Below are 16,818 nucleotides of genomic sequence, written 5' to 3'. Positions count from 1 at the left end.
GGGTCTATTGCGGAAGAGGTGGCAGAAAGAATGTAAGAGCCAAAGGAAGGGTAGGACTCCTTACAACGTGCTCCCCCCCAGACACAAAATGGCCTGGATATCCATGACCTCACAGTGCCTGACACTACCTACCCATAATACATCATAATAGGAGGAAAAGATCATGACATCAAAATAAAAGAGACACTGATTGAGAGCGGGAGGGGATATGATGGAGAATGGAGTTTCAAAGGGAAAGTGGGAGGAGGGAGAGCATTACCATGGGATACTGTTTACAATCATGGAAGTTGTTAATAAAACAAAAATCCTAGCTTCTAGGAAATAAACTTCAACCTATGGAAGGCAGGAACGTATATGCAGAATGCATGTAGATCGTGTGTGTGCGTGCGCAGACTACTTAACACTCCCTAGGTATACAAATGGTTTGTCCTACAGTGGATAGCAAGATAAATATGGTGTACTATTGACCCATATGGATTTGTTTAGAAAAGAAAAACAAATCTGAAAACTGTAGCAGAAGGTAAAATATGAGCAATATAAGAAAGTAACTTATAAACCAGGTGTGGTGGCACACGTTTTTAATCCCAGCATTTGGGAGGCAGAGGTAGGAGGATCACTGTGAGTTCGAGGCCAACCTGACAGTACACAGTGAATTCCAAATCAGCCAGAGATAGAGCAAGACCCTACCTGGGGGAGGAGGAGGGAACTTGTGAAATGAGCCTATGGAAAAGTAAAGAAAGCAGAGGAAAATACACTAGACTAACAAGCCTGGGAAGAAGCCACAGTGATTTTGCCCCAGCAACTAGCTAGCACTTGGTACATGTACATAGTAGTTGCTCAAAAACTATTTCTTGAATGAATGAAGAAATCAGAAAATTTTCCGTAAGTTCTGCTCATTCACACAATAAATGAATTGGCAAGACTTAAACTGGGATTAAAAGAAATAAAGCATCTTTAGAAAAATTAAATATGAGGGAACCAATTCTCAGCTAATCAAAGGACCCTCAGGAGCCACAGAAGCCATGACACTTAGAAAAGCATACTTGTAAATGCCCTTTTCTCAAAGTTAAGGGCATGTAAGGGAGGTAAGGAAGACAGAGAGGAACATAGGGAAGATCAAGAGAATCGTAAATGCTGTACTATAAATTTCCATAAGCACACAGTAGCTATACTATAAAATTCTGTAAGCACAAAGTAGCTATACTGTAAAATTCCATAAGCACACAGTAGTAAGGGCTTCTGAGCTGCTTTAATTGTATTAAACTTGGTGATAAAATCTAGAAATGGTTTTTACTTATGTATGCCATAAATGCATGATAAAGGCCAGGCATAATTTTATGACATACTGGAATAATAGCTGAGAAAACAGGGGAAAAAGAAAGGGATGTTAGAAACTACAGTACTGAACTATGACAGCCTAGGGGAAAAAGACAGGCAAAATGACCAGGGTAAGTAACAGTAATAAAGGAAACAGCTTTGGAAGAGGGGTTATTATCATCAAAATATAAGTTCAATGCCAAGAAGGCATATCTGAAACATGTGAAAAATATTCTGCTAATAGCAGGCAGATGAAAACACAGGTCTCAATTCAGTAAAGCAAGCAGAATGAATACAGATTTACAAGCCACTGGCATTGGCATTGTGCTAAAGCCAAAAGTCATGGGAGTAGATGAGAGTGCTGTGGAGATAAGGATGAAGAAAGGTTGAAGGCAAAACTGGGGCACACTTACACATAAAAAGGGAAGGAAGATGGGTGTGGTGGTGCATATCTTTAATCACAGCACTCAGAAAGCAGAGGTAGGAGGACTGCCAAGAGTTCAAGACCACCCTGAGACTACCTAGTGAATTCTAGATCAGCCTGGGCTAGAGTGAGACTCTACCTTGAAAAAAAAAAAAATGGGGAGGAGGAACACTGAGAGAAGAAATAGGAACATCAAGTGTTACAGAAGAAATGAGAACATTCCAAGATGGAAAATTCGAATGATAAACAATAATAATAATAAACAATATGCAGAAAGATGAATGGGAACAATGATTAACACAAGTTTACAATGTCTTAAAGGCATTTGCTGCATATAAAGGGGGGAGAGGATTTAGAAATGGAGGCACGTGGCTTCACATTCAGTTCTTCCCACATTCCAGTTTTACTACTGTATCTATATTACTGAACCTTTCTAAACCTCATCTATAAAATGAAGTATTTACCTTATCCTTCATTCTTTTTTAAAACACTTTTTATTCATTTTTATTTATTTATTTGAGAGTGATAGAGAGAGAAGGAGGCGGAGGGAGGGAGGGAGGGAGGGAGGGAGGGAGGGAGGGAGGGGTAGAGAATGGGCGTACCAGGGCTTCCAACCACTGCAAACAAACTCCAGACGCGTGTGCCCCCTTGCACATCAGGTTAACATGGGTCCTGGGAAAATCGAGCCTCGAACCAGGGTCCTTAGGCTTCACAGGCAAGTGCTTAACCGCTAAGCCATCTCTCCAGCTCTTTTTTCTTTTCTTTTTTCTTTTTTGATCTTGCTTGTATCCCTACCTGGCCTGCAATTTGTGATCCTCTTGCCTCAGCTTCCTGAGTAGTGGGATTAAAGGTGTCTGCCAAAATGCCTGGATGTCAAATGAAATACTTAGAACAACAGGTTGTACTAGAGTTTAAAAAAATGCTTACATTCCTAGCCTAAAGGCTGTGTTTTACTCAATCATGAGTTAACTTCATGAAAACAAAAGCAGCTTCTCATTTATTTCCTGCAATGAAACTGAGATTAATAATTGCTTTAAATTTTAACACTAATAGCAAAACTTTATATAGGGTTGAAAATAAACCTTATAGAATAGGGGGAAAAAACTCAAGCTTTGAAGTATGTCTTCCTTTTTGATTTATATGTCAGAGACACTGTCTTTTATTTTTGTCACCAAAGCACAGTACCAAGAAAGTAAGTGCCACAAGTTTATTATATGAGACTTATGGGAGAAAGAACACAAATGTCAAGGAGAAAATAACTATAAAATGCATAAAACACTAAACCAAAACTCAAAACTGAACATGGAAAGATTATCCAGCTCTCATTTTTCACTATAGAAGTCCTGAAAACGAGGCTGGAATACTTCCAAGAGTGCCAAGGACTTAAGCCTCAGTCCTCAAATATAAAGGTTAAGCTGAAAATACTGTCAAGGGGCTAGAGAGATAGTTTAGCAATTAAGGTGCATGCCTACAAAAGCCTAAGGACCCAGGTTTGATTCTCTAGATCCCACATAAGCCAGATGCACATGGTGGCACATGCATTGGAGTTCATTTACAGTGACTAGAGGCCCTGGCATACCCATTTTCACTCACTCTCTCCTCTCTCTGTCTCTAATAATAAATAAAAATAATTCTTTGGATAAATCTTTAAATAAAAATAAATCATGTGGGCTAACTCCACAATGCATGACCCATACACCTCAACAAGGAGAGGCCAGGGGGCGGAGGTAGGACAAGGATGAACCTAACAATGGTACCAACTTGACTGTATTCACTGAGTAAAAAACTAATTAATAAATTTTTTAAAATAAAAATAAAAAAATAAATCTTTAAATAAATAAAATACTGTCATGGTAAGCAGAAGGCACCTCTTTTACCAAAAGTATCTCTCAGCCATTAACCCAGAAAAGCTAAATTGGAGGAATTCTACCACAGACAATCTTTCATCTTCTATAGGCAAAAATCTCTGCCAAAAAACTTCTATCAGGTATGAATATCAATAGAAAACTTTAAAAGTATACAGCCAGGGGGCTGGAAAGATGGCTTAGCAGTTAAGGTGCATGCCTGTGAAACCTAAGGACCCAGGTTTGATTCTCCAGGTCCCATGTAAGCCAGATGCACATGGCGGCACATGTATCTGGAGTTTGTCTGCAGTGGCTAGAGGCCCTAGCTTGCTCGCTTGCTCTCACTCTCTCCCCCTCTGTCTCTAATAAATAAAATCTTTAAAAAAAAAAAAAAGTACAGAGCCATGTAAACTAGATGTGCAAGGTGACATGCATCTGGAGTTCATTTTCAGTGGCTGAAGGCCCTGGCACACCAATTCTCTCCACCTCCCCTCCATAAATAAAAATAAGATATTTTTAAAGCTAGGCCTGGCCAGGTATGGTGGAGCACACCTTTAATCCCAGCACTCAGAAGGCAGAAGTAGGAGCATTGCCATGAATCTGAGACTACATAGTGAATTCCAGGTCAGCCTGGAATAGAGCAAGACCCTAACAACAACAGCAACAACAAATCTCTCTCTCTCACACACACACACACACACACACAATGCTAAGCCTGACCACCTTAATTCAAATGACCTTGATTTCCTTTCCTCATTCCCTGAACTTCATCATCCTCTGGTACATCTCCAACATCTCCACTTGATAATCTGGAATCCAAGATCCACACTATAACCACAACCATTACCCTCCCAGCTCTTATACTCTTCAACTCCATGACTCTGACTAACCTAGAGGTGCTAGTCTCTTAACCCTTTGAATTTTTTCCAATAAGTTGAAGCTATCAGGTTTCCTTTCTTTCTTTGAGAATGTAATGAAGAGCCACCATTTTTTTCTGGCTGAGAGGTTAAAGTGTACCAAAACTTACCCTCCAAAGTGATCCCACTGCTTGTAACCTCCCACTCATCACTTCATTTATCGCTGATTATTTTAAGCAATGCAGTTTCTATACTATAGCTCTCTCAAATGGATCAGGTACTATTTCCCTCTTGTGCCAAAAGATTGTTTCCCTTCTCCCATTGAAATCCAGCTCACATATTTATGCAATTCTACTTTCTCAAGTACTGGCTCTAGGGCTGAAGAGATGGCTTAGTGGTTAAGGTGCTTGCCTGCAAAACCTAAGGACAAATGTTCAATTCTCTAGTACCCAAGGAACCAGATGCACAAGGTAGTGCATGAGTCTGGAGTTCATTTGCAATGGCTAGAGACCCAAGCATGCCCATTCTCTCTATCTGCAAGGCCTCTCTCTCAAATAAGTAAATAATAATTTTAAAAAAGACCTGCCTCTAGGTAGTATTTCTCATCTTTCTGATTCTGAAATGAACCTTGGTCTACCCAACTGCCTGTTTTCCTTAGTTACTATTGTTTCTTCAAATTCCTTCTTCAGTCCTGAATATATTCTCTAAGACCCATGTTACCTGTTCCAATGTTTTTCTAATGTCACATATAAATAGACACTCCTGGGCTGGAGAGATAACTTAACAGTTAAGAAGCTTACCTGTGAAGCCTAATAACTCATGTTCAAATCTCCAGGTTCCACATAAGCCAGACGCACAGTGGTGTGAGTGTGCAGTGTCGCACCTGTTCACAAGGGGGTGTACATGTTTGGAGTTTGTCTATAGCCTCTGAAGGTCCTGGCACGCCCATTCTCTCTCCCTCTCTCTCTCTCTCTCATGCCTATTCTCTCTCTCTCTCTCTCTCTCTCGCTCTCTCAAACACACACACACACACACACACACACACACACACACACAAAGTAACTTTAAACAGACACTTCTAAATCTGAAATCTCAGAGTTCCCTCTTCAGTATCAAGATAACTTATTCAAACACAAACTGGTCACTTTCACTTTGATGTTACACATAAATGTTAAAGTTTTCCCTTAAAACATTTCTTCCTCCTGTATTTTTTACTTTAGTGATCCAACAAAGCCAGAAACCTTCCAAAGCCAGAAACCTAGGAATAATCACAGATTTCTGTCTGTTATTCCAAAAGTCATCATGCCCTGGTAATTTCACTTGCTATCTAACTCTTTCTCTTTCTCTTTCTCTTTCTCTTTCTCTTTCTCTTTCTCTTTCTTTTTCTTTTTCTTTCTCTCTCTCCCTCCCTCCCTCTCTCTCCTTCCCTCCCTCCCTCTCTCTCTCTCTCTCTCTCTCTCCCCCCCTCCCCATGTAGGGTCTCTAGCTCAGGCTGACCTGGAATTCACTATGTAGTCTCAGAATGGCCTCGAACTCATGGCAATCCTCCTACCTCTGCCTCCCTAGTGATGGGATTAAAGGTGTGCACCACCATGCCTGGCCTGCTATATCTCTCTTTAATCCATACTCCTCCTTCATGGCTGCGCAATATATATGATCTTTGTATCATTACAACTACTTAAATACAGGCATTTACCACTTCTTACAATTTTGCTCTGCTTCAGTCTCAATATCCTCTAATTCTTCCCATCAGTACTACTATCAAGGTGATATTAGAAAAACTGAACTTAATCATGACTCTTTTTTTAAAAAAATACTTTATTTTTATTTATTTACTTGAGAGAGAGATACAGAAATAGGCAGGTAGACAGAGAGAATGGGCGCGCCAGGGCTTCCAGCCACTGCAAACGAACTCCAGATGTTTGCACCCCCCTTGTGCATCTGGCTAACGTGGGTCCTGGGGAGTCGAGCCTTGAACTGGGGTCCTTAGGCTTCACAGGCAAGTGCTTAACCGCTAAGCCATCTCTCCAGCCCTAATCATGACTCTTAAAGAGCTGAATGATTCCCAATCACCTTCATTACATGCAATATAAGCAAGATGTGCTATTTCCTCTGACAAGAAGGGTCTCTTCCCTCTGTTTGTCTTCTCATTCTACCACCAAATTCAGCTCAAGAATCACAAATTCTCTCAACCCACATTTCCAAACTCAGTTTCCATAGCAGTGCCTGCAAATGGAATATAATCAAAAAGTTCTAATGTGCAAACATACATATAACCTAAAGCTTCAGAGGTTACTGCCTCTAAAAGCCACTGAAAATATCACATAAAAGTGACTTTAGAAGGTTTCAGCTATTTTGTTTTATAAGGCAGGGTCTCACACTCATCCAGCCTGACCTGGAACTCACTCTGTAGTCTCTTCCATGCTGGCTTCAAACTCATGGGGATACTCCTACCTCAGCCTCCAAAGTGCTGGAATTAATGATGTGCACCATTCAACCTGCCTTCAAAGTTATATTTAAGGCAAAAAAAAAAAAAATCATACCAATATTTCCTAATACATGAGCTACTTCAGTCATCCTTTAAAAAGTAGTATTCTTTAGGGGCTGGAGAGATGGCTTAGTGGTTAAACACTTGCCTGTGAAGCCTAAGGACCCCAGTTCAAGGCTGGATTCCCCAGGACCCACGTAAGCCAGATGCACAAGGTGACACATGCATCTGGAGTTTGTTTGCAGTGGTTGGAGGCCCTAGTGTGCCCATTCATTCTCTCTCTCTCTCTCTCCCCCTCTTTCTCTGCCTGTCACTCTCAAATAAATAAATAAACAAAAAAAATTTAAAAATATTATTCTTTAAAACATAAAGAATTGCATCTAAGTACTAAAAACTAAGTAGACAAAAGAAAGAAGAAACTTATCTTTGTTATTTCATTGTCACCTTTATTCCAAAATGACAAAGCAGGGTGGGGTATGCTTTTAATCCCAGTACTTGGGAGGCAGAGGTAGGAGGATCACTGTGAGTTCAAGGCCAGCCTGGGACTACAGAGTGAGTTCCAAGTCAGCCTGGGCTAAAGTGAGACCCTACCTTGAAAATAGAAACAAAATAAATAAAAATTGTAAAATAAAATTATAACCATAATCAAAATAATATACAAGCATAGATTTATAAAACAGGGAAAACTATGTAGAAAACTGAAAAATAGGAAGCAAGTGTCAATAAAGAAGACAATCCTTTTTAAATAATACTGTTTTCCTGTTTTTCTACCAGATTTGAAATCTTAAAATTACAATTTTTTTTTGGTTTTGTTTTTGTTTTAGTCCAGGCTGTGTTGGAATTCATTACATAGTGTCAGACTGGCCCTTGGCCCTGAACTCCCAGCCATCCTCCTACCTCTGCCTCCTGAGTACTTGGAATTAAAGGCATGTACCACTATACCCAGCAAAATTACAAATTATTAATTTAAAAACTTATAGTCAAGTTCATGGGCAAAAATGAGAAATTACTAAAAACTTGAAATAAAATTAAATATAAAATGTCACATTTCATTCTAACTTATTTAAGAAGTATCAGGGCATCCCTTTCAAAGCACATATACAACCACAGGTGTTAAGTTTCTTAGCTCAGAATGACTTGTGTTTCACATAATGCTGGTACAGACACTGAGAGAGAGTAGTAAATAGCAAACCATTGCAGATGGAAAAGATTATTTAGAATGGCTCTGCCCAATGGTTTATCTAGCACCCAAAGAGAAAAAGCCAAAAACTTACCAGTTCCTTAAAGAACAAAGCCACTACTGTTAGCATACCTGAGAAAATTAATTCAATCAAGTATTTCTTTAAAGTAAAGGCTTCCTCCTATAAAAATCATCACTAGTAGGTTAATTACTTCTTCCTTGTTTTAAATCTGTATTCCTGAAGTACAGCTTTAAGCAAGTTTCAATGGCTAATAAGATTCTTTATTTCAACAAAATTGTTTTAGAGCATATACCACATACAAGATTATGACTCAGAGAGAATCACAACTGTTGCTTGCCATTATTGCAAAAGGTAGGTACAATTACCTAATGCCTTTAAAAAAAAAAAAAAAGCTTTAATGAAACTCCTACGATTAAGAATGGGCTGAGGTCCAAAACTTTTTAAGTTAGCCATTTATTGTTCTGAATGCATTTTCCAATAGAAATAAATAACAGTAAAGAACAATGAAATTCCCAAGTTAGTCCACTGTGGTAGTTTGAATAGGAATGTATGTCTCATAAATTCCAAGATTTTTTTCTTTTTTTTTTTTTTTTTTTTCCAAGGTAGGGGTTCACTCTAATGCTGGCTGACCTGGAACTCACTCTGTAGTCCCAGGCTGGCCTCAGACTCACAGCAATCCTCCTATCACTGCCTTCCACGTGCTGAGATTAAAAGTGGGTACCACCACTACTGGCCAATCAAGACAGTTTTTTAAAACTATTTTATTTTTATTTATTTATTTGACAGAGAAAGAGGCGGCGGGGGGGGGGGTGAGAAGTGAGAGAATGGGTGAGCCAGGGCCTCCAATCACTGCAAACGAACTCCAGGTGCGTGCGCCCCCTTGTGCATATGGCTAATGTGAGTCCTTGGGACTTGAACCTGAGTCCTTTAGCTTTGTAGGCAAACGCCTTAGCCGCTAAGCCACCCATCCAGCCCTCAAGAAAGTTTTTTAGATATTTATTTGAGAGAGCATGGGAGACAGGCAGACAAAGTATGGGTGTCCCAGTGCCCTCTGATTGCATAGAAACTCCAGACACATGCACCAGTTTGTGCATATGGTTTTACAAAGGTACTGGGCAATTGAACCCAGACCATAAGGCTTTGCAAGCAAGTGCCTTTAAGTGCTGAGCCATCTCTCCAGCCCTACAAAAGTTCACATCAAGTAGGTCTAGAGCCCCTTCTAACTAGAACATTGTAAATTATCAATAAATCCACATGAATTGACACAACTTAGTGCAGATGGATTTACCAAGTACAACATTCCTGCTATTGATATAACCAGACAGCTCCCAGCAAAGGACTTCTAGTTGTTTGCAAATTTCCAGAAAGAATAGGGCTGTGAACAATCTTCTAATCAAAATACAGACTTAGAAGTGAGTATATGGGGGCTGGAGAGATGGCTTAGCAGTTAAGGCACTTGCCTCCAAAGCCTAAGAACCCAAATTTGATTCCCCAGTAGCCACATAAGCCAGATGCACAAGATGGAGCATGCATCTGGAGTTCATTTGTAGTGGCTAGAGGCCCTGGCACACCCATTCTCTCTCTGCCTCTCTCTCTAAAATAAACAAATATTTAAAAAAAAAACAAAAGAAGTGAGGCTGGGTGTGGTGGCGCACACCTTTAATCTCAGCACTCAAGAGGCAGTGGTAAAAGGATCGCCATAAATTTGAGGCCATCCTGAGACTACATAGTGAATTCCAGGTCAGCCTGGGCTAGAGTCAAACTCTACCTCAACACAGCCCCCACCAAAAAAAAAGAAATGAATATCTGGTGTAAAGGATGCATACCTTTTTTTCCCTTTCTTTCTTTCTTTTTGTTGTGTTTTGTTTGTTTTTAAGACAGGGTCTCACTCCTCTAGCCCAGGCTGACCTGAAACTCACTCTATAGTCCAGGCTGATCTCAAAATTATAGAGGCTGCAGCCTGGAACTACACTGAGTTCTAGGTCAGCCTGGGCTACAGTGAGACCCTACCTTGAAAACAAAACAAAATCAAAACACCAAAACCTCAAAAGCTGAGGCAGATGTAGTGATGACACCTGTAAACACTGCTACATAGGAAGCTGAGATAGATACACCACCTGAACCCAGAAGTGTGAAAAGAGCCTGAGTAACACAGCAAGATGTCATATCCACAATAAAGAAAATAATACAGCTGGAGAGATGGCTTGGCAGTTAAGGCATTTGCCTGCAAAGCCAAAGGACCCAGGTTCAACTACCCAGGACACACGTAAGCCAGATGCACATGGTGGCGCATGCATCTAGAGTTTGTTTGCAGCAGCTACAGGCCCTGACATGCCCGTTGTCTATCTGCCTCTTTCTCTCTCCCTCAAATAAAATAAATACTTAAATTGGGGGGGAAAAAAAGAAAATAATAAAAGCATTGAAAAGAAAAAGACCAAAAGCTATTATCAAGATTGTTGGATAACAGCCGGGCATGGTGGCGCACGCCTTTAATCCCAGCACTTGGGAGGCAGAGGTAGGAGGATCACCATGAGTTCGAGGTCACCCTGAGAAAAGAGTGAATTCCAGGTCAGCCTGGGCTAGAGTGAGACCCTACTTCGAAAAACAAACAAACAAACAAAAAAACCAAAAAGATTGTTGGATAAAACACAAAGGTCCCAGGTATGTGGGCCTACATGACCACTGGAAAACCCCTAAAAGGTTTCAGGCTCTTCTAGTAAGGTTGTGCCTGGCTAGGGAGAGGTCACCAGACATTTCACAGTGGGGCCATGAGGCTGGAAGCCAAGAAAAACCTAAGGGAAAAAAAAAAGACACCAGAAACCTATCCTGACTAGCTCAGGTCCAGGTGCCACTGCCATCAGACCCACCTGGACCAGGGCCCTGGGACTGTGGCAACAGCAAATGTACATGGACCAGACAGGATGGAATGGCACCTGTGAAGATCAGCATGCTCCCAAGAGCCACAGCCTTAGCCACTGAAAACGAGCTCCAGACGCCACCTGGTGAGCATGCGTCCTGTTGTGCATCTAGCTTACATGGGTTTTGGGAAGTTGAACCTGAGTCCTTAAGCTTCCATCTCTCCAGTCCCACGATATTTTTTTCTTTTTCTTTCTTTTTTTCCAAGGTAGGGTTTCACTGTAGCTCAGGCTCTCCTGGAATTCACTATGTAGTCTCACGGTGGCCTCCAACTCATGGTGATCCTCCTACCTCTGCCTCCCCAGCGCTGGGATGAAAGGCGTGTGCCACCACGCCCCGCTTTCCCCACGATATTTTTGATTAAGCTTGCAACTTAAGTCTCCAGCAGCCTGCTGGAAGGTGTGTTACTGTGGGCATATCTTAAGTTTGAGTTCTGACTGTGTGTTTGCTGGTTGTTTGGTGGTGTTTCTCTGCTATGCAACCATGGACTATCTTATGTCCTGATGGAACTTCCCCTAGATTCTGTAGGCCTAAAATAAACCCTTTTCTCCCATAAAGCTGCTTTTGGGCCAGTGTTTGTCCCAGCAACAAAAAACTGACTGCAACACCCACAAAATGTAAATTATTAGAACTGGTAACAGTCAGTTCTATACATCATTGCTGATATTAAAAATAAGACGTGAGGGCTGGAAAGATGGCTTAGTGGTTAAACGCTTGCCTGTGAAGTCTAAGGACCCCGACTGGAGGCTCGATACCCCAGAACCCAGAACCTACATTAGTCAGATGCACAAGGGGGCGCACGCTTCTGGAGTTTGTTTGCTGGTGGCTGGGAGGCCCTGACGCACCCATTCTCTCTCTTTATCTGCCTCTTTATCTCTGTCATTCTCAAATAAATAAATAATAAACAAAAAAATTAAGAAAAAATAGGACATGGCATGTTCTATGTGACAGCATTTCTCTTACAATTAAGATACTCTTTTTTGTGACAGGGTCTCACATTGTAGCCCAGGCTGACCTCAAACTCATGACAGTCCTCCTGCCGCAGCCCCTGAATCCCATCATGCCTGGCTAAAAATACCTGAAATTCTTTAAAATTACTTGTTATAATTTTAAACAGACACGTGATCTAGAGACAACAATGAAAATCAACACCAAAGTATTAATTATGTGAAATCAAACACAGTATCTCCCCAAAATGGCACACTAGGTTTACATCACCAGGTGGTGTTTGCTTATTAAAGAACTACAAGGATTTTTTTCTTGTTGAATAATGATAGAAACAAGGCACAGAAAAGTAGAAATTCCTTAGAAGCCTAATATCTAAACCTTTCTGGTCAAGGTCTAATTACAAAATCTTGATCACAGTAAGGGTGAGATATTTTTAAAGCTTAAAATGAAGAAGTCTCTTGAATTTTCTGGCAAACAATATATGAAATTGCAAATATACCAAGTGACATTATGTAAGAATAAAAATTAGGTAATTTTACAATAGTGGCATTAAAATATTTCAGAAAGTGAGAAAGTTTTTCAAAGAAAGTTATTTTAAAACTAATAAATTTAATAAAAACTTTAATAGGAAAAGACAATGGCTATCAAATTAAATGGCAACATTTCAAGTCAATATTTGGATTATTTTTTAAATTTTAGTTATCCATTTTGAAAGAGAATGGGGATAGGGGGAGAGCAGAGAAAGAGAATGAGCGATTCAGGGCATCCAGTCACTAAAAACACTAGGATGCATGCGCATCTTGTGCATGTGGCTTAATGTGGGCAAGCGCCTTAACCGCTAAACCATCCTTCCAGCCCAGTATTTGGAGATTTGTTTTTGTTTTTGTTTTTATTTTCGAGGTAGGATCTCACTCTAGCCCAGGCTGACCTGGAATTCACTATGCAGTCTCAGGGTGGCCTCAAACTCACAGGGATCCTACCTCTACCTCCCAAGTGCTGGGATTAAAGGCGTGCGCCACCACGCCAGGCTTATTTGGAGATTTTTAATAAGTATATATTTAGTTGAGCTTCCCTTATAGTACTTTTCCTGTGATGACTTTAATCTTAAAAAAAAAAAAGTTACCCCTATTTGACAGCTTTACCTCATTAAACAGCTGTAAAACAAAACCTGAGGCTCCAGGAAACTGTATTGCTACATTTAAATTCAGGTGCATTTGTTTTGACTCCAAGTCAAAAACCACGGTTCTGCTCACAACAAGGTTTAACGACAGTTACCGTAGGTCTTTAATATTTGCTATAAACTGGGTGTTCCAAACAGATTTATTAATACTCCAGGAGATTGAGAGTAAAGCTGAATGGCCCCCGCCAAGAAAGAAAAGTCTCCCACTGAATGACATACAAATGCTACATAGGTGAGTAGTACAGATTTCATCACCATTCATTTTTAGGAGCGAGGAAAACATTTCTGACTTGGCCAAGTTTGAGTATGAAAAAAAAAAAAAAAAGCCAGGACCAGAAAAAGTGTGTCCAACACTTAGTGGTTGTGATTCACTGAACTGGCTCATTCCACGAACTTCATTCCTAACCAGGAGTTCGGGAGCACTCAAATGCCCCGGGACCTATCAAAGGGCGACCAGAAAAAGAGTTGGTGGAACCACCTGCGGACTTACACCTGCAAAGGTTAAGGAAGGGCCGGATGCAATCAAGGCAGGAATGGGGCCAGGAGGGAGGGACCAGGGCCCGCAGCTTACCTCCTTGACAGGTGGGAATTTCTTCTTGCACTCCAGTGACAAGGCCCGCAAGTCACTCTGCATATTCTCCAACAGCTTCTTCACCGCCTCGGGGCTGTTGGTGCCGGACATGATCCCCCCCCACGCCACGGTCGGAGCCGATTTCCGAACCGCAGTAGAAAGCTCCGGCACTGTCAGCTCGCGAGGGGCGACAAGCAGCGAACTCGGAGCCCTGGGGTCCTTTCCGCACCAGAGACTACTGGGCCCCGTAAGGACTCCGCCGGGCCTGGGCTGCGACCCCGAAGCGTCCTGGCGGCGGTGCCTGTTCCTCGGCGAGACGCCTCCGCAGTCGCAGTAGTGCCGCGAGGCTCCGCCAGCGCTGGACTAGGAGCCCACAAGACCCGCAAGCGCTCTCCGGCGTCCGCGGGGGCCCTCCCCCGGGGCCACAGCCGGCGCCACCCAGACAAGCTGGGCCACAGGCTTCGGCACTCAGCTCTCCGAACTCCCCAAACTCGCCGACGCCATTAGTCGACTTGCCCACAATTCCGAGCGCGGCCCCGACACGTCAGCCGCACTTCCGGGGCGAAGGGGCCCCGCCCCCGCCGTGGCCAATCAGGAGGCGCGCGGCGGGCGGGGCGGGGCCTGAGCCGGGCCTGCGCCGACTGGGCGGGGACCGCTGGGCCGGGTGTCCGCAGCCCCGCCCCCGGCGTCCTCCGAGGTGGAGTTGAGGTGTAGCGATTTGCTTCTGTTTCCGTGGCAGATCCCTGAAGAGAGTGTCAGGACGCTTTGATGTATCTCTGCGTATGTTTGTGTCACGTTTTATTCTGGCATAAATAGTGACTTTCCTTTTAATTAGTTTATCTTGGCCCATTCATCCTGGAGTCCCTGAGAACTCACGACCCTAAACCCGCGGCTCGCTCCTACTCTCCCCTCCCCTCCCCCCCGCCCAAACCAGAAGACCTAAATGGCAAACCATTCACAGAGTAGTTAGTACAATTGGCTCATTGAGCTGCTGAGTACTCCGTTATGTTCCTGTAAATCGTCGGTGAAAACTGCCAGGGTCCCAGATCTTGTACTGGGTTCTCATTTTACCTGAAGTAAATGACAGAACGCCTCCAGTTTACCACGTCCTCTTCATCTTCACCAGTTGTTTTCCCAGTAAAAGTTCCATATATTTATTTTTTATGATTGTTGCTTTTTTCCCCTTTATTTCCTGATGAATGAATGGAGAACGAGGTTGATACTGAGAGAATGGGTGTGTCAACGCCACCAGCTACTGCAAAGGTGCGCTAACTTGTGCATCTGGCTTTCTGTGGGTACTGGGGAATCTAACCTGGGTATTTTAGCTTTGCTGGAAAATGACTTAACTGCTAAGCCGTCTCTCCAGCCCTCCATCAGTGTATTTTTAAAAAAATTTATTTGCAGGGGCTGGAGAGACGGCTTAGCGGTTAAGCGCTTGCCTATGAAGCCTAAGGACCGTGGTTCGAGGCTCGATTCCCAGGACCCACATTAGCCAGATGCACAAGTGGGCACATGTGTCTGGAGTTCGTTAGCAGTGGCTGGAAGCCCTGGCACGCCCATTCTCTCCCTCTCTCTCTCTCTCTCTCTCTCTCTCTCTCTCTCTCTGTGTGTGTGTGTGTGTGTGTGTGTGTGTGTGTGTGTGTGTGTGTGTGTCTTTCTCTGTCACACTCGAATAAGTAAAAATGAACAAAAAAAATTAAAAAAAATTTATTTGCCTAGGTGTTGGATGTATGTGTGTCAGGGACTCTTGCTGCTGCAAATGAACACCAGGAGCTTGTCTCACTTAGTGTGTGGCTTAGGAATTGGATACAGATCAGTAGGTTTTGCAAACATGTAACTGTTGAGCCATATCCCCAGCCCAAATGAGATTTTTTTTAATGTGTATTAACAGACCCTGGTGTGGTGGTGCATGCCTTTAAGCCCAGTACTCGGGAGGCAAATGTAGGATTGCTATGAGTTCAAGGCCACCCTGAGACTACATAGTTAATCCCAGGTTAGCCTGGGCCAGAGTGAGACCCTACCTCGAAAAACCAAAAAAAAAAAAATCATATTAACAATTTTATACTTGTGTATAATGTATCTTGATCATAATACTAGTCTCCCCAGCTAACAGCTATTGGAACCTAAAGCCTCCTGAAAGCAGTGTATTGTTTGGGGCGGGCTTATGGGTATTAGAACCAGTTTCCCCATGACAGTGTTTGGCTCACTCTCCTGTTGCTACTGTCTACCTTATGTTAGCCAGGGAGTGATGTCCAGCCTCTGCTCATGCCATCATTTTCCCTGCCATCATGGAGCTTCCCCCTTGAGCCTATAAGCCAAAATAAACCCTTTTTTCCCCCAAATCTGTTCTTTGTTGGGTGATTTCTGTCAGTAATGTGAACCTGAATGCAATAGTAATAGTTGGTACTGAGGACTGGGATTGCTGCTAGATACCTGACTGTGTGGCTTTGGCCTTTGGAGCTGATTTTCAAGAGGAATGTGGAAGGATATGAAACCTTGGCCTAAGAGACAACTTGCAGTGCTATAAATACAGCTTGATGGGCTATTCTAGTCAGAGTTGAAAGACCTGAATGCAGGAAGAACTATGGACTGTGAGGTTTGGCTTATGAGGGTGAAAAAGAGCTTTGCCTGGTCTGAGCTAGAATCAGTTTATGTGAGAGGCTTGCTGTTAAGACTGTGTCCTAAGATCTTGTGCAGGGTTGTTTTACATAGAAATGAACTGGTGTGAGCAGAGGGATATGGCATAGAAAAACAATGGAACCTTTGTGCTGAGACTGCTGCCTGTTTAGCTGCAATTGTTTGAGAGATTACAACCATTGAGATTGGGCCAGCTGACCTGCACCAGGGCAACAGGAAAAATGTAGACTCTTTTGGAGGAGCCTGGGTGCTCAAGGAGTGTCCTGTTCTTCAAAGTCTGCTTTATTCCCCCCTGGATTAACAAATTGGCACTCTACCTGGTATTATGGAGTATAAGAAATGCAGGAAAGAGGGGTCATTGAGTTTGCAACATGGTCTTGTGATTTGGAAACAGCCATGAGCAGTGTGTAGCAAGTTTGCTGGATGCCTGCATG

At 42.5% G+C, this 16,818-nt stretch overlaps 1 protein-coding gene across 5 annotated transcripts in view; it reads right to left on the bottom strand.

The window, feature by feature from the left end:
* Window positions 1-14,253, bottom strand: part of Mon2 (MON2 homolog, regulator of endosome-to-Golgi trafficking) — a 125,377-nt gene extending 111,124 nt beyond the window's left edge. For 4 of the 5 annotated variants that reach the window (XM_004650045.2, XM_045151508.1, XM_004650046.3 and 1 more), the window contains exon 1: window positions 13,748-14,253. In XM_004650045.2, coding sequence (XP_004650102.1) covers window positions 13,748-13,858 — 111 coding nt within the window. In that variant the 5' untranslated portion in view covers window positions 13,859-14,253. The remainder of the gene's footprint in view (window positions 1-13,747) is intronic. The other variant, XM_045151509.1, reaches the window with a different exon arrangement.
* Between the last annotated feature and the right edge of the window lie 2,565 nt (window positions 14,254-16,818).

The sequence above is a fragment of the Jaculus jaculus genome, chromosome 6 (assembly GCF_020740685.1).
Source record: "Jaculus jaculus isolate mJacJac1 chromosome 6, mJacJac1.mat.Y.cur, whole genome shotgun sequence".
Taxonomy (NCBI): Eukaryota; Metazoa; Chordata; class Mammalia; order Rodentia; family Dipodidae; genus Jaculus; species Jaculus jaculus.
The sequence above is the reverse complement of the archived record's forward strand: the minus strand, read 5'-3'. Positions and strand labels throughout refer to the sequence as shown.